The sequence below is a fragment of the Candoia aspera genome, chromosome 7 (genome assembly GCF_035149785.1).
Source record: "Candoia aspera isolate rCanAsp1 chromosome 7, rCanAsp1.hap2, whole genome shotgun sequence".
Lineage (NCBI taxonomy): Eukaryota > Metazoa > Chordata > Lepidosauria > Squamata > Boidae > Candoia > Candoia aspera.
The window spans coordinates 74,400,446-74,421,655 of record NC_086159.1 but is presented as its reverse complement, the minus strand read 5'-3'; the positions used below and the strand labels follow the sequence as shown (position 1 = coordinate 74,421,655).

Below are 21,210 nucleotides of genomic sequence, written 5' to 3'. Positions count from 1 at the left end.
GATGTCAATCTTCACTTTCAGTCATAGGGTCTGATACATACTGCAATGATGTCATGTGCATCATGACATCACCCTGCCAGTTCAATAATTTGCACTATTTGCATAAAATGACACCCATGATGTCACCACCTCCCCAACTCCTATGCTTCCAGGTGTGAAGGTCTGGTGGTCTGATTTAGACAAAGAACAAAGTCATCATTCTTCATGCAGACAACAGAATCTTTCCCAAGGGCTGGCTTTGGGGGATGAATTAAGCCCATAAAATGCACGACTTTTAAAAACACCCATTACATCAGGGCCAGACAATTTTCTTTTTGGATTTGCAGCAAATTTAATAGTTTTAAACATTGTTTTGGCTGGTGGAAGGGGCCAAGATTATGTCTGCTGTTGAATCACTAGACATACAGGAGGATTTTATTCAACCCTTTTCCTCCCTTTTTATGAAGTTTGGCAGGATTTCAATTAGACTCAGATCACATTTAACAGATTTAAATTGAAAATAGGTGGATTTGCACTTCGCCTACTTACTTTACACTGTTTTAAAACAATTGTTGGTGGCACAATCCCTATGGCTCATAAATCCTGGGAAAGTTTAGTGCTGCTTGAGGTGGGTCAGATAAGTGCTACTTTCATGCTTCAATAAACCTTTGGAGATCAAATCAAATTTACTGCACAACTCTTATGGCTGACCATGGCAGTATTACATCAATCATGGCTCAAACAACTTTAGCTGCTAAAAGTTGACTTCTCATAGATAGCACTCCAGAAATATTCCGTATCTATTCTTATTTATTAGTTATAATAACAACTAATTATTATAAATAAATGAATAATATACTAATAATTGAAATAATGAATAATAAATAAACTTAGTTATTTCTGTTTTTAATCACTGGTTGTGTTTTACTTTGTTCCTATTTGTTTTAACTGCTAGCCACCTAGAGTCATGCATACGAGGTGGGCGGCCATATAAATTTATGAAATAAATAAATAAATTCTACAACAGTAAAACTGTCCCTTGATATATGTAATTTTACCATAGGTAAAGGTAAAGGTTTCCTTTGACATTAAGTCCAGTAGTGTCCGACTCTAGGGGGCGGTGCTCATCTCCGTTTCAAAGCCGAAGAGCCAGCATTTGTCTGTAGACACTTCTGCGGTCATGTGGCCGGCATGACTACACGGAACGCCGTTACCTGCCCGCCAAAGCGGTACCTATTAATCTATTCACATTTGCATGTTTTCAAACTGCTAGGTTGGCAGGAGCTGGGACTAGCAACAGGAGCACACCCCATCACGCGGATTCGAACTGCCGACCTTCCGATCGGCAAGCTCAGCAGCGAAAGTGATTTACAGACACATTTATTTCTTCATTATGTTTTTATGCTCCAGTAGAAAATATCAACGCAGGCCAAGTAAATACAGAAGTGTTCTTATTCCTGTTTTTTTTGCAAGCTATTTTTCTCCGGACTGCACTGAAATCAGCATAAGGAAAGAGATATACCCCTTCTTCTCATTACCTCTCTTCTCTGGAGCTGATACAGTCATGTCCATCTCATCGTCCTTCTTTTTGCTGCTCAGATCAATTGTGTTTACCGTAACTGTTGACCGAATTTCCTGCTGGGCCATTTTCATGCGATCATATAGAACTTTAAAAAACTTTTCAGATTTTTTCCGCTCGTTTAATTGTTGATAAAAGGAATACTAAAGAGAAAAAATATACCGGAAAACAAGGTGTCTAAACAGCTCAACAAAGACAATGGGTTTTAACACATTACAATTGATAATTCATAAGGTACTTGTAATCTGTCTCACACACAAGCTGCATCTACACAGATAACCTCTCTTTGGTTTTTCTCATTCCCCCTGCCTGTCTTCCCAATTTAAATCCTACATCAGCCTTGTGTCAGCCTTGCGAGGTAGTCCACACCGGAAACACACCCAGAAGTACTAGCTCTAACTTTATTGTAAGGTTACATTAACCGAATCTTGCAAGTCTGAGAGTACCTCTCTCCCCCCTCGCCTTTACAGCCCAAGAAACTAGGGAGGTTCCCTTCTGAGACATTTGCCACACCCCCATTGCTTCTGTGGGCTCAGCCTTTGTCTGGATTGCGGCTCTTCCTCCTGCCCTCCAAGGTCATTCCCACATGCCATTACATCTGGCTACTTCTTTGCATTTGATGAAGACAGCTGTAGCTCGCAAAAACGTATGCCTTTTAATAAACACTGTTAGACTGGAAAGGTACTACTAGATTCCTTCTACATTAATACTTGGGAACTTTTCTCTATTGGAAAACTTATCACAAAACAATACACTGCATTCTTACAAAAGCAGACCAATGGATAATTCCCTTTGACTCTTATACATAATACCATTAGGATACTTGCTGTAATATTTTTAGTCATTTTCCTAAGAATTCCCAACCCTGGTCTTGTTTCCTTCCTTGCCTTAGCAAATTCAAGGGTTAATGTAACTGGAAGATAAAAAGGCAGGCCTACTCCTTCTACTGAAACATGAATCTATTGCACTCCGAAGTGGCTTTCATCTCTGAATTGTGCTCAACGTTAACTGGGATCTAAACCAACAAATCACCACCAAAAATGCACCTGAATTTGCGTGTTTCCGCCTTCAAGCAATGCAATGCCAAGCAGGATGGCTTCGGAGAATATCCTGTCATTTTTGGTACTAACTATGACATCTGTGACAAGTTCTGAAGCACCTTCTTTATCCAAAAGACACTGAATATCATGCATCGATGCACCAGACTTGTCCACATCTTGTCCTGAAAAGGTCCCTGAAATTAATGGATTGAATTAACAAGTTAATGCTGACGTTAAGATTTTATTTTTTTTTAAAAAAGACTTATTCGTAAAATTTCAGCTAAGGATGATTTCCTATGTTTTCTTATGCATCATTTTTAATTCATACGGTGAGGGAAGAGAAAGAGAGATGAGAATCACTCTAAAAATAAATGCTAATAAGTTCTAATGTGAATCAGGGCTCAGCTCTGGAATAGACAAAGTAAAGAGATGGACTTAGCATCTAGAGAGCACTCAGCCTATAATTTGGGCATCCAACTGTGTATGCCCTCCTTTTTTAAAAAAATAATATTTCAGTCGCTATGCTATGGATTTACAAACCAAAAGTGCATACTCAAAGTCTCTTAACAGTATAGGATTGTAAACCAGGTTAAGTAATTCCAAATACCCACCTCTGAAATGGGACAGTAATTTATGGCAAAGCATTTGTTCTGCAAGCGGTAAGTCATAGCTTCCCTCTCTGGTAGCTGGAAAATCAATGCCAGTCAGAGTAGACAGTAGACCGAGCTGGGGAACTAATTTTACCTACTTTAAAGAAGCTCCTCTAGTTCTACCTTTCCTTCAGAACATAGGAAATGCCTTGCACAATCATGCTGAAGTTCACCTTATCCATCATCCTTTGCAAAAGTTTCAGACACCAGAAAATGATACTATGAGGTCCATAACCAAGCAGCCAGTACCTTTCCCTGTGATTCTGCATCATGTCTGTCCAATCCAATCCTACTTTAATGTCTATTATCACATTAACCCCATCTTCATCTATTAGCAGAGGCAAGGAGAAGACTAGGCTTATTGCTTTGTTACAGAAACACAGCCTGATGGATGCACAACTGAGCTTCTTCAAATTCTCAGTGTCCACTCAAAACAGGGTTTTCCAACCTGGGCAACTTCCAGATGTGTGGACTTCAACTCCCACCATTCCCCAGCCAGAAGAGCCATTGCTGAGAGTTCTACAAGGTGAAGTCCACACATCTGGAATCTGTCCTGGTTGGGAAATGATGATTTGCCATTTTTACCTAAAGGAAGCTAGATCCTGAGTGCCCCTTATTTCAAAGGCAACATTCACAGGGTTTAACCACCTGTGCCTTCTATTTCAAAAGGAGAGTGATCGTTGCCTCTGGAAATAATTATGAATGTACTTGAACAAATGGTATTTTTCCATGGTTGTCTCCTATCCACAGGAACTACACTAGGGAAAAAAAAGAGCTGTTCTAGAGCCAGATGCTTTAAAAATCACGGTTACCTCCACTTTGCATGGGCTTGCTGTAGTTGCCAGACAGAGGACCATTGATGCTACTTCCGTAATCACCTTTAAAATAGCGATTGAGAAGTATTTTCCGCAGGTTGCTACCCTTTAATAAGATCAAACAGAGGGTAAGAATTAAAGATATTGGTAAATAGAGTACATGTATTCTTAGACATTTTATTTTCAAGTTTATAATCCATTGCAAAACACAGCTTCCTCATCTGTTCTTTGTAGAAGTTGGTTTCACATTTCAATGCAATGCTTATGTATCTTTGCCTCATTAGGCATCAGCTAGGATTCTGATGTTGGAGGGGTACCATCACTGATAGGATACATATTGGAAAAAGACAATTCACCAGGCCTTCTTAGTTGGCCAGACATAAGTCACAAGGCACTCCAAAAGAAGAGCTTGTAAGCTATCTTGGTTGCGTCAGCCAGAATGGAGGCATCAACATTTCTTGGAAGAAATTATGTCTCTGAGCATGCCTGTTCACAACCTAGAGCTCTTACATGCCTCTTAAGATAAGAGCATCCAGGAAGGAAAGGCACCTCTGAAGCTGTTAGGGGTAAACTCCCTACCAGGAGGCAACTTCCCCTAGCTATCTCTGCATACAGATCTTGCTAATGACACCTGTCAGTCAAACTCAGAAAAAGACAAAAAGAATTCCTGAGTAGGCACATGTGTGCACACACACATACACACACTGGGAGGGACATGGAAGGAGAGAAGCACAGGCAGGAATGTGACAATTCCTCCTTCTAAAGTATCATAGCCGTACTCATCTGGTAAGATTGATATGCATATTGGTGTGGGATTAGTCTTACAGGGTTTGGATTTATGTATTGGGGGTTGAACACACTGGATGACACTCACCGTATACATCTAATTCATGGGATAATCATATCAGTGTTAGAACCATCTTGGTCTCAATAATAGTGAAGCCAACACTCAGTGAGGTATCATATTATATAATGTCATTCCTTTGGTACTGCAGCATTAAGGCTCCCAAACTGCTGTTGCTTCATTCTAGCACTGCATACTTTTAAACAGTTATCTTTCCACCTTTTTTTGTAGCAAGAAAGGAATGAGCTATGATTCTTTGTTTTTAGAGCCTATAATTAAAGATGATCTCTTGTGACAAGTAATTGGGATGTTTAATACATGACAGTCAATAGAACACTATTTAGGCATCTATACACCATATTCTGTAAAGTTAAATATTATTGTTGTTCTTTTGTATCTGTAGACAATCCATGCAACTTTTTTAAAGGAAGAAACTGGTGGGTTCAGCTAATTGTGGAAATGTCATTTTATCCGTATGATGTGGCCCTGTGCTATAGTGGCTCTGTTTTGAATACAACTTATTTTACATACTTACATTACTCTGGAAGACTGATCACTTTTTGAAGCTGCTTATATTCTTTTGAACTATATACCAATGGTATGGAAATTAGCATGAGGAGAAGGGAAATCTATAGTGATCATTTTCATGAAAGAAGGGAAGGGTAGATAAGAGACAGGGAGAACCACTGTTCTCTATTGATTATCTTATGGTCTCAAGAACATGCTTCTCTTTCTATTGAAGAAAATATTTATAATATGTATTTATATGAATGTAGTAATATGCATTATATTTATGTATCCCATTTTGGAAGACTGTTTAGAAATTTGGACAGTTTATCCTAGTTCATACACTTGCTTCCCTTTTTTCTTTGGTTAAGTAAAATGACTTAAATTTTGATTTATTTGTATGACTTTACATGCCTATATATGTAAGACTAGTTTCATTTGGAATGCAGGAGATATGTGTATGTTTTTGTGTTGTCTCTTGCTTGCTTGCTTTTTTGCAAGATGATATAAATATACATCAACAAAATAATACTGGAGTTCACTGAATATATAACCATATATTTTTGTTTATCTGTGTGTGTATATATACAGAATTCCAAGCCAGCATATTCCCATACTCCCAGAATAATTTTACGAAGAAATTACTAACTAGACCTGTTCCAAACCAAAAGTTTCTGATGATTCATCTGTTCAGGAATATGTACATAACTATGGGGAGTTATGCCAACAGTGGGCGCACCAAAGATTTGCTGGAAAAGAGCACTGTCAAGCAAAACAACAATTAATCCCCAGAGTTCTATGAAATCATCATTCAGCCATTCTATGAAATCATCATTCCCATAATGATTTCCTTCATTTTCAGAGGAAGAGTCTCTGCTTTTGAAATCAGGACACCATCAGAATGGAATTTCAGATATTCCACAGATGTTAATGACCCTTAGAACATACCATTATGGCCTAAAAGCAAATGCATAAACGGAATGTAAATTTGGAAAGGTCATATTTAAGACATCAAGTTTCAGGTACAGAACATACCTTTGGATTGGTATGTGACAGCTTGCATACCAGTCCAAAGATTGAGCCTAGAGCTTTCATAGGCTGTTTATGCATAGTGGCTACATTTGATATAGCGGTGGCTCCTATTATCATTCCTCCAAATAGCTGACACTGCGGAAGTCAATGGCAAACCACCCCGTTATAGTCTGCCAAGAAAATGTTGCGAAAGTGGCATCCCCCCAAAGGGTCAGACATGACTCAGTGCTTGAACAGGGGACCTTTCACCTTTTTTCCAAATAGCTGACAGTAGAATATTAACACAAGAGTCAATAACGATGCTAAAAATGAACGCTCTGTGGTGCTTTGGAATCAAAGATCAAAAGATGCTTCAGGGCACAAAGAAGCTGCCACATAGCACCTGCCTGCAATTCTGAAAGAAACTGTATTTTTCTAGGCTTGCGTGACCATGCTCCACAGCTACAGCGTGACCCAGAAAATTATGCATATGGTCCAAGGAGTTGCAGACAGAGGTGCGCAGTCCTAATAACATACAATGACTCTGTGGTCAGGCATACTTAAATAGAATTTCCAAGGGTGTTTTAGATCCTCAGAAAACTCAGTTATATCTAAAGAGAATTCCATCTCTAAGCACAAAACTGTATTCCATTGGAGTAAAAACACAGGTTAGATTGAATAAAACTTCATAGCTTCCCCTCCAAACATGAAAAGGGATACAGTTAAGTTTGCCAGCTGTTAACATTTGTACAACTACTGCTGTTTTCAATATTTCCGTGAAATGTGGCATGTGGCAAAGAATTCTGAGAAATATGTTCTAGGGTGCTGAGTAACTTAATGAGGCTACTGGCTAGGTATGGTGGACCTCCTTGCTGTCAAGCCTGAGTGGGAAAAGGCATGTGAAAACTTGGCTAATACAGGTAGTCCTCATTTAGCGACCACAATTAGGACTGGCAACTTGGTTGTTAAGCAAAGAGGTGGCTAAGTGAATCCGTGACTGTATTTATGACCTTCTTCCAGCTTTCCTATGCTTTACAGACCTGTGAAGGTCATAAATGTGAGGTTTGGTCGCAAAGTTACTTTTTCATCAGTGTTGTAACTGTGAACAGTTGCTGTATGAGGTAGTTTCTAAATGAAGACTACCTGTATTCCAGCGGCCCTTAGATTTTAAGATTAAAATTAGCCAAGCAGACAGCCAAAAGGTGATCTACCATGGCTAAACCTGTGACTGAAGATTCTTTCAGACACGCCTGTAATTCAAGAACTCCTTCACTGTAGATCTTCAGAGATCCTCCTAACATAGTTGAAAACCAGGATCATACATAAACCAATAACAATGCTTTTATTCACATTTAGGAGCATGTGTTCTTCCCATCCACTCTTCCCATGGAAGAACTTTATAGCTCTTAAAAGTATTCCAATGCAAAATGTAAACAGCACTCAGCTGACTCTCAATTCTTATGCAATGATAATATAACACAGAGTATGCTGTGAAGAAGCAGCATAACAGTCTTATTGTAACCCATTAATAAGACTCTTGTTTAACAATAGCTACATGGAGAAAAGAACAAACACCCGTGGGAACAACATGAATTTATAAACAGTTTTAAACAAAGGTCTAACTACATTGATGTGGTCAAGAGAGACTAATATTTCTAAAAGGAAAATAGAGTTTCAAGAGAAGGCCAGAAAGTGCAAGTAATTTCTTTTTTCATTCCAATTGATCATTTTAATTGTTTTTGGACAAAGAAAAATACCTTTCCTTCATCATAAAAGAGACCTTTCCCTACCAATGAAGACACACACACACTCTCTCAAATAAATTAGAAAGAGGTTCCCAAAATCCAGACAGACTCTAGAAGAAGCAGACTCTGAAAGCAGCTCAGTCAATCCAGAATTCTTATATACAAAGGAGATTCAGGAACAACCATCAATCCTCTTCTACTCTTCAGATGAAATTTCAGGATATGTAAATGCAGCTCTGGATATTTCTTCCTCCTTCATTTGTGCTTCTCCTGGCCAAAAACTCTGTACCAGCCCTGAGTAATGGACTGAGGCTAGCAACTAACTTGATTATCTACTTTGGACAGTATGTACCAAATCTTGAAGTGTAAAAAGGAACAGGGAGTGGTGCTTCTTCAGCTAATGGGCAGTATTACAGTTCCCAATACAAACACAAAGGAATCTGTCTTTCTGCTTCCTCATTCAACAGCCCCACCAACTCTTTGTACCTTTGCATACCTGTAACCTAAAATTGGATATATTCCCAGGCTTCATACTCTGGAAATCCTTCTCTTGGCGGTGTTGGGTTGTTTTTATTTATATATTTATTTATTTTATACCCGCCTTTATTATTTTTATAAATAACTCAAGGTAGTGAACATACGAAATACTCCTTCCTCCTCCTATTTTCCCCACAATTTCCCCAATATTATTATTAGTTTCCTTTTTTTAATTGAATAGGGAAAAAAAACATACATAAAGACAAACTGAACAATAGAGACACAAAATAAATAAGAAATAAAGAAAAAAACCCAAAAGAAGAAAATTTAAACAAAAAACATAAGGGCGGCATATATTCATGGATGCATATACATATATAAAAATTCTACGTATTTCAATGAATGAATTAGGGTTACCATTCACTGAAATACTACAAGTTTTGAAGATAAACTACAACGGGCAATGATTTGTTTTGCTGCTGTTGTTATTTATTTTATTATATAAAGAACCATACAAGTTTAGTAATGGGTTCATACATGTTCAGTCTGGTTCCTGATTAAACCATCTGCAATGCTTGCATGTTGCCCTGAACCAGAAATGGTGAATATGGACTAGGTTCATACAACGTAACAGCAACAACAGACCTAAGATTTAATATTACTCTAGTTTAGCACGTTATGAGAATGTATCTGCTAGACTTTTATCTGGCCTGGTTATGCTGTGTGAACACAGCCATGGTGTGCATAATTCTAGCACAAAACAGAGGGACTAATGAAGTCACACAGTTTCTGCATTATCTGTGCCAGATGAGGCAGACTGGGTTCTTAAAGGCATTATTCACATCAAAACTGTGCTCCAGATTTTCCAGAAAGTCCTTCTAGAGAAAGAGGGCCACCCACCCAACTCAGCTATCTTTCATTAACCAGAGATGGCCCCAGATGCAAATACACAGATGTTTCAGTTTTCCGCACATCTCATGCAATTCCCACTAGGATTTCTAACATGTCTGTCAGAAATACTACGTGATAATCCAGGGACTCTTGAGGAAGCAAATCACTTGCTTTAAAGCAAAAACAGTAACTTCCAAACATATCTAGCTCCTTCTCCAATCATGATTTCTTCTTTTTTTTTTTAACACTTGAAAACCTGTATTCATAAAAGATGATGCTGATCTTTTACTTAACTTTTTAAGTTAAGAAGTCAGCAATAGCATGCAGGCTAAAAAGGATTCCGTATCACCTCATCTTTATCTGTGATGCTGGAACCAACCATGGCACCAAAGTCTTGACTTTGGCTATGTGGAGCCACCCTTGAAAAATGTTTGGAAATTGCAATTGGCACAAAATGCAGTGGTGGGACTGCTGATGCAAGATATATAGATGACATTATGCCCATATTAAAAATCTTCATTGGCTGCAAAGGCATACTGGGCACAAACTAAGGGGCAGATGTTGACTTTTTAATTAACTTAGACTAGTGTTTCTCAACCTCAGCAACTTGAAGACATGTGGACTTCAACTCCCAGAAAACCCCAGCCAGCATGGTTGGCTTGGGAATTCTGGGAGGAAGTCCACACATCTTCAAGTTGCCAAGGTTGAGAAACACTGGCTTAGATCATCAGGAAAGGCTCTTCTGAAGATGCCCCTGCTAGTATAGAGAAGGCCTTCTCCTGTGTGGCTCCCAGACTATGGAATGTCCCACTTTCCCCAGATTTAGGGAAAAGAAAAAAGTGCACTCTTACATTCCAATTTTAGCCACTTGGTTGATGTTAACTGTCTAGATTTTCATTTTAATTTCACTTGCACTGGTTTGGTTGTTCTGTTTTAAATTTTGCATTTTCTTTTATTATTGAAGCTGCCCTGGGTGCTTCCATAGTAATTAAGTGTATTGTCATGACTGTGGGTCACAACAATAACATAACATAACATAACATAACATAACATAACATAACATAACATAACATAACATAACATAACATAACATAACATAACATAACATAACATAACTTTAGATGAAACCAGCACACAAAGAAATTAAGTTGAACAAAAACCAATACTACAGTTTAGAACATAAAAGTTTCTTTCTGAATTTAAAAAAGAGCAGAGCAAAAGTCATGTCTGAATGCCAACAAACAGAATCACAGCGGAAAGAAAGAAACCATTCAACCATTCTGAATCTGATGCCTTCAATTTGGGTACCCTGCATTTTTCCCCTGATCTTGTCAGAGAAAGGACAGTAGAGGACAAAATGAATGATGTCCTCGCCCCGGCCAGCACCATAAAGACCAAGGCACTGCTCCATTGGCCATTGGGTGTACCTACAAAACAGAGTGCAGTTTTAATAATCATTATCTGAAGTTTAACCAACTATTCAGAATGAATCTTTTCTCTTTTAGAACACACTGCCAATAAAGCTTATTGAGCAACCCCAGATTCAAGCAAAAACGACAGGAGGGCAAACTATTTTCTCTATAAGCTTCTCTTCTTTGTCTTCTTTCAGAAGCTCCATCACAGCTTCTCTCACTAATCTGGACTAAACCCTCTACAACCTGAATTGATTTTAGACATCCAGGAAATGACAATACTCATAGCAATTTGGAGACTGTAAATATGTTCTGTTTTATGTCCCAATTCCCTTAATTCCCTCAATGGGCTAAATCGGAAGAGAAACTGATTAACTTGGGCTGGGAGGCACTTCAGGTTTTCAGCCGTAATAGCTGTCACTCCAGGAGCTAACGTAGCTTGGCAATGTTTGGCAAATTTGTCAAACCAAATGAAGGGTTAGTAAGATTTCCAGTGTCAATACAAGCCTGTTCATTAACTATTTCCCACTTTGTACAATTAGCAAACATAATGCATTGAGTCAAGAAGAATTGGATCTGGTGAGTAATCTATGTTTGGGAAGGTAAGTCCCCAGCAAAAGCTCCTAACATAGCAAAATAAACCAATCAAGGCCACAAATTCTTAGACTAAGAGTAAAAAAACAAATCTGAGGATTTTTCAATTGATTGCAATATGCCAAGCTTCACGCTGGAAACGGAGAATACTCTTCCTTGGCAAAGCAGCATTTTGTATGCCTCTCATTGGAAGGTTGAAGCTTATACAAAATTGACAAGCAAGCTGCTGACTCATATTCTAAAAGTTATTTATTATTTTACTAATGGCTGCACTGCTGACAATGGAAATAAGGCATTGTTCAAAATTACCATACTTGATCAACCTACTCTACTCTGTAGTTACCAGACTCTTGTGACATTCCAAATCAGTTGTTAGCAACTAGTAGCCTTCTGTTTAAATCTGGCTGGAAGAACCCTCCAGCTGCTCTGCTAAATAGCATGGATTTCCACAATTTGTCCTGGATCATTGGTTCTCTCTTTTCAAATGGCAGCCCCTGCTACTCCAGCAAATCAAATTCCTTCTGTCTAGTTGTCACAAATTCTTTTCATTTAAAAGGAATATGCATTTAGAAAAATGAGTTTTTCCTCCCTCCGCTGAAAGGGGGAGGGTAATTCTTAGTAGCAATGGGCTGTTTTTTAAATTTTGAATGACGGTTTATGCGGAAGGCTGAGTTCTTACTTTTGTGGATGGCTCCTTCGCCATTTGTCTCTCCTGTTCCAGGAGTTATAAAAGCAGTGTACCTTAAGCACATTATTTGCAAAGAAATAACACATCTGTTCCAGAAGCTGCCTCTTCCTTACATTGGGGAGAACTTCTCCAAAGAGAAATGAAGAGGGCTTAAGAAATGTACACCTTAAGCAATATATTAGGTATATTAGCTGTACTTTCACATTCCACAAAGCCTCTAATGCAGCAGATTTTAAACAACAGCTCTCCAGTTTGGAGCTGTGTATTTATCTTACTTAGCTACTTCCCTTCTTTATCACCGGCCTCACTTCTACCAGAGTCAGAAAGTCATTTTCTCTACATTCCCCTTGAAAAATGGTTGCTTTCGAACTGATACTCTCCCTGAGGGTATCTGCCTCCCCCACCAGATTGGATCAAGTGGGCATACTCCTGATTCCCTTGTTGGCCTTGCGGGCTAAACTAGATAAAAATCACAACCAGATGAGCCAATTCTACTTTACTGTAAAGCTACATTGACAGAATCTTGCAAGTCTGAAAGTACAATTCTCCCCCCCCCCCCATCTCCTTTACAGCCCGAGAAAGTAGGGAGGGTCCCTTCTGAGCCTCTTGCCCTACCCACTGTCCAGCTACAGGCTATGCTGTCTCTTATCGGACCATTCCCATAACAGCATCTCTTTGTCCCATCTCCCAAGGTCTTTCCCACATACCATTACACCCTTCCCTTAAATACTGCCATCTAGTGGGACCTAGGAAGTGTACCTTTTCCATAGCAGCTCCTCCCTATCCTGTGGAACACTCTTCCCTGGCAACCCAGCAGGCCCTCCCCCTTTTAGTGTTCTGGAAGGCCATAAAGAGCTGGCTCTTCTTCCAGACACTGGGGGAGAATGAGATGGACCGTGGATTGTTTGTTGGGGGCATCCCAGGAGGATGGCTGAGGTGTGGGCTTTTTGTTTTTTGGGTTTGTCAACTTTCCTTGGGTTTATCGTTCCATGGGCCACCTAGAGCTGCGCAAAGCTTTTCAATAAAATAAATAAATAAATAAAATCACTGATACTGCTATGGGCTTTCTCCTTCAATAATTCACTTATTCCATATCCTGCCTGACTTCATATTTGGATTGGAATTCTGGGGGTGGAGGAGATTATGATAATGGACCAAGAGACCACCTCCTTTTTTCTCTGGACAGAGGAAGGCACCCCCTTCTCCATGCACAGAGATTCTTAGATTGGACAGTGGCCTCCAGAGCAAACCACAATGATGTCAAGGTGACATCATGTGCACAATGATGTAATCATGCAAATGCCTGTTATAGGCATGGGGGTCTTCATCCTGGCATCATGGCAGATGCTGCAGATACTCAGGAAATTAGATTCTGAGCAGGACTAGTGCGAAGAGAAGAGAAAGATACACTTGGGCTGCACAGAACTTTGACTTCAAGCAAAAACAAAAATCTTCAGAGCACACACGGGAAAGGAAAAGAAGGCCAGTCTGCAAAAAAAAAAAAATGCTTATTTTTCCTGAGACCCAAAGCGCTGCACAACCCCAGGAATGATAACAAACTGTATCAACTCATTAAATCAAACTCAAATCTCCTTGTAACCAACACTGATTGATAAAATTAGCTTTGCCAGCTCGCTGAAAATGAGCTCAGTTTTACACTGTGTTTCTGAAGTGGTATCACTCTTATTTTATTTCCATTTTACTTCATTTGCAGTAAAAAAAGTATTAACACCTTCTGAAAGACCGAAAAGGCTACCCTAATGTTTTATTGATCAGGTAAAAACAGCTGGGGTCCATACATAGCAAGAAACAGAAACTAGTGAGTAACGGAGTCTTGACCAGCTAGCAGAATCTTGACTGATCCTAAAAAAACAAAAAATAGCTAAGCCTGTTAATACTTGGATGGGAGATCATTAGGACATTCCAGGGCTACAGACTGAGATAGGAAGTTTAAATGAAAAACATACTAATAGAAAACAATGGCAAATATCTACTCTAAAGAATTAGTGGCATTTTTGCTAACTGTCACCAGAATGTCCATAAAACACAATCTAAAGACATGCACCCACACACCCCACCTGCATTCCCAGGTGTTGGGATACAGTCTCACGCTCCTTGCCAAAACAGCTCAGCTATCGAACAGCAAAGCATCAATCAACTAACACGCCTTGAATTAAAACAGCCCCCAGGCTGCGAAGCAGATGGATAGCTCGAGAGCACATTGCATGAAGGCTAAATTCCTTGGAGTGTGCGCCTGGCACAAAACATTTCATTCAGCCTTGATGTGGAGGGGGAGAAGTGGAGGAGGCAGAGAGAGAGAGAGAGTGGGGGAAGAGAGGAACAGAAGGGTCTGTTTCTGCATTTGTGCAACCAGTTACATAACACTTTAAATTTCCACCTTTCCGGGGGAGCCACAATGATATCAGCAATGCAAAAAGCACCCTGGCTAGAATTACAAGAAGCAACGTCTCAGCTTCTGCGCAACAGCAGCAGCTAACCAGCCCATTTGCTTTCCAGCCTCCAACAGTTGGGGAGCTTATCTCATGCAGACTCACGTATCATTCAAAAACGGAGCCTAACTGAATTTCAGGGCCAGGAGCACAGCACGCCACGTGACGCGGCTCCGCAGAACACCGTGCCAGACACTTGCAAGCGTTACATAATCGCATGCTGTTGCTGGCTGCGAGCACCGCAGTCTCCCCACTCACCCTCTGACGAGGAGCTGGGCTCGCCTCGTACCCCACTGCCTCAATCTGCACACACAGCCGGCACATGGACGGCCGCATGTTGGGGGGAGCGCCCACAAAGAAGAGACTCTGATCCAATAAAGGCAGATGCCAGACAGCAGAATGCAATGTTGAACACTCTAAAACCCATCAGCTCATTAAACCGTCCCAAGGGAGAAACAGAGATTTTAGCAAGTGAAGACGTGGGAAATGTTAAAAACTGAAACAGGCAACAGGGTCTCACATAAATGTTTAGCCCCACTACCACCCTCAGTTACCTCCTTATGGATTGAGCTGAGCATGAGCAGATCTTCAACACATTTCTAGTATTTAATGTTCCCATACACCCCACATCATACAGTACCAGTGCCTGCCATGCTATGGAAATATTGTATATAACATAGCCTTGTTGAGCCAGCACAGTGAAGCAGGTAGAGTTCTTGTCTTGCAGCATCATGCAGGCTTCTTGGGGGTTAAGAAAGCGACTGCTAGTTCAGGAATGCAAATTCTCTCTTGGTCAAGCTGGATCAGGGGGAAGATTTGAGTCAACAAATGGGCATAAGTGGATGGGGGGAGTCCTTTGCTGTGAATTTATGAAACCAGCTGCAGACATATATTTGGACCTCAGTAGAGAAGCCAACTTTAGATGTGTAGAAGTCAAAGATCAGAAGTCCTCAACTTGAACCCAAGTCTTGGTGACTTCATGAACAGTTTTTTGCACTGGGGCTTCCCAGCAGCCTCCCATTCAAATGCTAATCAGGTCCAACCCTACTTAGCTTCTGAGATTGGCCAAGGTCACTCAGATGCTGCAATCTAGGGCCTAGAGCTGTGGTAGGAAATAAGATTGTGGGTTGGAGTTTCATCTAACTTCTAGAAATATACATTCAAGAATAAATTGGATACTGTTTTGTTTTCCTAAGGTTTTGAAGATTTGGAATGTATACTGATGGTCATAGTGATACAGAAGAAAAGCGAGAGAACATGGAGACTTCTGTTGTGTTTCACCAGTCCTTACAGTTAGGATTCAGCTCAGAGCATGTTGTTATGAGATTTGGCAAGGAACAAAAAGAGGCAGAACAGAACACTTGATGAATACACTGATGTTTTTCTGCATTTATTCATTCATTTGCAACTCATCTCTTCCAAAGCAGAAATGGCTTAGCTTCAGGAACTGTCTCCACTTCACTATTGCACAATGCATTTTCAGTTGTCTTTCTCAACATAGCAAGCGGGTTAAGTGTCTGGGTTTATTTTTCTATTCAGCTCTTCTTTTTTCTTCCCAGATCACCACTAACTCCGGGCCCCTCCAATCCTAGGAGCAAGCCAGGCTTCATCCTTGGCCTTCACAGAACTCCAAAGCTGCCTCAGGACAAATCCCCACCAGAGGGGTCTCTGGAATGACCTCAGAGTAGTTTTACAATGCAGAGAAAAGTCAGTGCTCAGTTCAATGAGTCCTGAGGAGAACTGATGACCCAAGTTCCTACTGCACTTAGGGCTTGCAGATCCAGTGTGATTCAGACACACATGCTGGAAAGGAAGACTGATTGCCATTGACCACCCATAGCAAGTGCATTTGTAGAGCCTTGAACTTCCCCCAAAATTAGGGATTCTCAGGGATGATGAAACAGCAGAGGAAACAATCAAAACTTGAGCCTATGGAGTCATACAGACTTAGATCAGCTACAGAAACATCAAGAAGCTCCTTGTAGACTCAGAGTTGGCACTTTCGACTACCAAGCAAATCCAGGCACTACAGAGACCTTGAGGGAAGTGTAAAACAGGTGCTGCAATGTCATCTTGAATACTCTGGAAAGAGCTTTAGTTTTTCAACTTGGCAGAGAATCTTTTCCCACGTTACTTATTTCCATCCTGCCCCGCAACCCTGCTGCCTCTGATACAGCCAAATATTGTTGATGCTGTTGGGGAGCATTAGCAGAAATGTAAGATGGGTGAACTGACTCTGCATTAGCGTTGCTAAAATGCTGGATCCCCCCACATAGCAATTGAAAGATCTGATTCTGCAATAGCCAGCTGGTTCAGGCCATTCTACTTTCTTCTGAAGCCAAGCATATCACATGCCTGTTTGAACTACGATTAATTTTTAAAATAGAATCAAGCTTTCATGGCACACCGATTTTAAGTAAATTTGTCTTCTGGCACTAATATTCACTCACCCAACCTTGGAAGGAAAAAAAAGTGTTAGTTCCCTTTTTGATTTCCAGTATAGTTGCCAAGTTAAGGACAAAGCCTTGCCTGGTTGACGTTAGCAGTGCTGGTTGCAGCATCCAAATTTGCTTTTTTTTTTTTTTTAATAGTGAAAGGCTCCAGGGCTTGTGTCAGCATGTCAACATCTCAAAGCTGAAGATCATAAGATCTGAAGTATAGATATGGCACGTTCATAGAGTTCATAGTTTCTTCAATTGTCACAGCTCTGGAATGATAGAGATACAAATTGCATACGAATGTGTGCAATAATTGCGCAGTGCAGTCATGCAAGATTACCAGTAGCTAAAAAAATCAGGTGCATCTCAGGATTTTGCTGCTCTCATCATGAAGTAGCCATTTAGTTATACACCATAGGGTCTGAGCTGCCAGTAACTAAACAGGGAAAAGAGCTTGGAGTTATAGCTAGGATGATCATACATCCCAGGGACAGTCCAGGTTTTATGATGATAGTCCCAGCATCCTGTCCTGTCAGCCTTCAAGGTAATCCAGGTCAGGAAACAGACTGTCCTAACAGTCAGGAAACCACGCTGAGATGAGGAATAGGTCTCTAGTGTTTTATTACTACTACATTAGACAGAAAATCCTAACAAACTGAAGAAGCGTGGGAAAAACCCAGACAGATAAACCCCAAAAGTCAAGGCGGGTCTGATCTGTGTCTCTTTGAATGGCTGCTTAACTCCTCAGTACTACGCATGTGTTTTCCCCCCTGGATAGGGGCCCCCTCCTGCTCGCCATCAGTACTCATGACACTAGAACTCTCCTACTACGCCTGATTGGCTCTTGGGCTGAGAGAGAGGGACTGGCCCAAGGTCACCCAGCCAGCTTTCAGGCCTAAGGCAGGACTAGAACTCTCCTACCATGCCTGATTGGCTCTTGGGCTGAGAGAGAGGGACTGGCCCAAGGTCACCCAGCCGGCTTTCAGGCCTAAGGCGGGACTAGAACTCTCCAACTACGCCTGAATGGCTCTTGGGCTGAGAGAGAGGGACTGGCCCAAGGTCACCCAGCCAGCTTTCAGGCCTAAGGCGGGATTAGAACTCTCATACCCTGCCTGATTGGCTCTTGGGCTGAGAGAGAGGGACTGGCCCAAGGTCACCCAGCCGGCTTTCAGGCCTAAGGTGGGACTAGAACTCTCCTACCACGCCCGATTGGCTCTTGGGCTGAGAGAGAGGGACTGGCCCAAGGTCACCCAGCCAGCTCTCAGGCCTAAGGCGGGACTAGATGTCCTAACAGTCAGGAATCACGCTGAGACGAGGAGTGGGCCTCTAGTGTTTATTACTGCTACATAAGAGAGAAAATCCTAACAAACTGAAGAAGCGTGGGAAAAACCCAGACAGATAAACCCCAAAAGTCAAGGCGGGTCTGATCTGTGTCTCTTTGAATGGCTGCTTAACTCCTCAGTACTACGCATGCGTTTTCCCCCCTGGATAGGGGCCCCCTCCTGCTCACCATCAGTGCTCATGACACAGACTCCATATTTGACTGAAACTATTTTATTGACAGACTAGGAACAGAGTCTTGAAAGCTTGACTGTGCTTTCCCTTCCCTCCCTCTTATACTCTAGGGCAGTGTTTCTCAACCTTGGCAGCTTTAAGGTGTGTGGACTTCAACTTCCCGAATCAGTGGCTCAGGAGAAGCAGAAGTTCAAGGTGTGAAGGAGGCTGCTGCAGAGATGAAAGCAGATTCTGGGACTTGAAGTCCATATATAGTATCTTAAAGTTCTAAAGTTGAGAAAGTCTGCTCTAGGGAGTTAGGGCAGAGTCACTGAGTTCCTTTTTTACGCTCTCCTCATTTCCTGAGCTTCAAAGCATGTTTCTGTAACTGTTGCTGCACAGTTACTCCAAGGTCGTTGTTATGCCTCTCCACTCATCTGCTTTAGCATTTGACCTATTTTTTTTCATTTTCTAATGAAGTATTATTATTTAACAGTGGTTGAGTGGCAAAGCAAGATCAGTGCTAATAGTCCTCCATTTTCTCTTCCTTTTTTAACCTGTGTGTATGTGCAAAATGATTCCTGGATACCCTTTCCCCACTGTATCTCCTTTGTAAGGCCCCGGGGCAGCATCCATTTTCTTCTCCACAGCAGCTGCCTTCACACCTTGAACTTCTGCTTCCCCTGAGCCATTGATCCCAACTAGTTCTCCACCTTTCAGCACAAGAGACATGGTTTGGACAATAAAGTACATGGTCATAGCAGACAGCTCCATGAAACATCAACTCAGGGCAAAGCAGCTATGAAAAAGGCAAATTCCATGCTAGGGAGCATTAGGGAAGCAATGAAAAATAAAAACTGCCAAGATTTTAATACTGTTATCAATCTATGCTGTGGTCACAGCACAGCTCTGATCTCCACATTTGGGGAAGAATTCAGCTGGGAAAAGTGAAATCAAAGGGACCCAATAGCTCAGGGAGTTAAAACACCTGCCTTGTAAGAAAAGGTGAGAATGTCTCAGACTCTACCTGGGAATAAAGGTGATTAGGTTGACAAAATTTTGTGATGAATAAAATCATGCATGGCATGGAGAAACTGGACAAAAAAAATCTTCCTCACTCTTCCCAAACACTAGGACCAGGGGATCATCCAATGTAGTTGACTGGAAGGCAGTTTATTTAAAAAAACAGAGAAAGGACTTCTTCACTGTAGCACATAATTAACCTGTAGAATTCATTTCTGCAAGATGTGATTATGGCTTCCAACCTACCTAAATATATGGAAAACAAGTCTATCAAAGGTTATTAGACCTGAAGACCAAAGGGCATCTCCAGTTTAGGGCCAGCACTCCTCCAGGAGAACAAGCAAAACAAGAATGGTAAGTTTCCACCTCCTGGTTATGAGTATCCTGGAGATGTTTTGCTACTGTGAAAAAGAAAATGTTAAACTAAGATGGGCCTTGGCCTGATCCAATAGGACTATTGTTATGTTCTTATGTGCAAGCAGAAGATCTATCATCAGAATCAATACTCAAGTATGGCCTTTCTTGGTTCTCTGTATTCTCTATTCAATGCACATTATCAATTGAAGATGAATTTAAGAAGTTCTTCATTATGAACTGAAGATCAGAAAATGGAGAGAAGTGGTAAAGAAACATCCTTTACACACAAGCTCTCTCAAAAGAGGTGTTTAGCTAAGATGATCTATCTTTCCCCTATTTCTGTGATACAATATTGAAACTTGACAGCAAAAAAGATGAAAATGGGAAACTGTCAATTTTCCCGAAGAAGTAGGTTACATAGAGTGGATGCCATTTAACAGAAGGCTCCATTCTATGTTCCATTTGATCTTATTTCAGTGAATACTTAAAGGCACAGAGAGATGCACTAAAAAAACACATATTGTTATTATTACATTGAAGAGAAGGCAATGGAAATGGAAGTTCTTGCTTATTATTTTTTCTGTTCCACAAGATAGGTAGATGATAAAGCTTCAGAATCACAGATACAGGAGGGCTTCCTAAGGATGCAAGACATAGCTTTCAAAGATAAGTTATAAAAAAAGGTAAAGTCTTATCCAAGTGAAGCTCAGCTTCTTGTAACTTCATGAATATGTCTCATGGTTTTGTTGGAAAAAATACAGTAGTGGGTTGCTCCTGTCTACACTTGGGGTTTTTTTTTCAACTGGAATGTTTTTCAGTAGTGCACAGCACTTGGATTTCCTCAAGCTTTTGCATCCAAGTCCCAACCAGGCTCAACTCTGTTAGCTTCTGATCCCACCCAAAGTCAGTCAAGTGCTGCCATCTGGTGAGGCAACGTGACAAACGGCTTTAAACAATGGTGCTATTTTCTGCACCTCAAGTCAGAGAGCATTTCTTTTTTTAATTCTTCTCTGCAAACACTTCAGTGTTATATTAATAATCCTGCAATACAATAGAGAACTGCTTCTATCTGTTAGCAATACAGTTTTGCTTTTGTGAAACACCTTTCTTTCAGAGATACCAGCAGAAAATAATCCAGTGTTTCTCAACCTTGGCCACTTGAAGATGTGTGGACTTCAACTCCCAGAATTCCCCAGCCAGCACTGGGGAATAATGG

General features: G+C 40.8%; 1 protein-coding gene across 2 annotated transcripts in view; it reads right to left on the bottom strand.

The window, feature by feature from the left end:
- The window catches only part of ITPR2 (inositol 1,4,5-trisphosphate receptor type 2), a 233,566-nt gene that overhangs the window by 80,270 nt on the left and 132,086 nt on the right, over window positions 1-21,210 (bottom strand). For both annotated transcript variants that reach the window (XM_063308132.1, XM_063308133.1), the window contains exons 38-40: window positions 4,061-4,169; window positions 2,605-2,792; window positions 1,518-1,701 (exon numbers count right to left, since the gene is read on the bottom strand). In XM_063308132.1, the coding sequence (XP_063164202.1) occupies window positions 1,518-1,701; window positions 2,605-2,792; window positions 4,061-4,169 (481 nt within the window). The remainder of the gene's footprint in view (window positions 1-1,517; window positions 1,702-2,604; window positions 2,793-4,060; window positions 4,170-21,210) is intronic.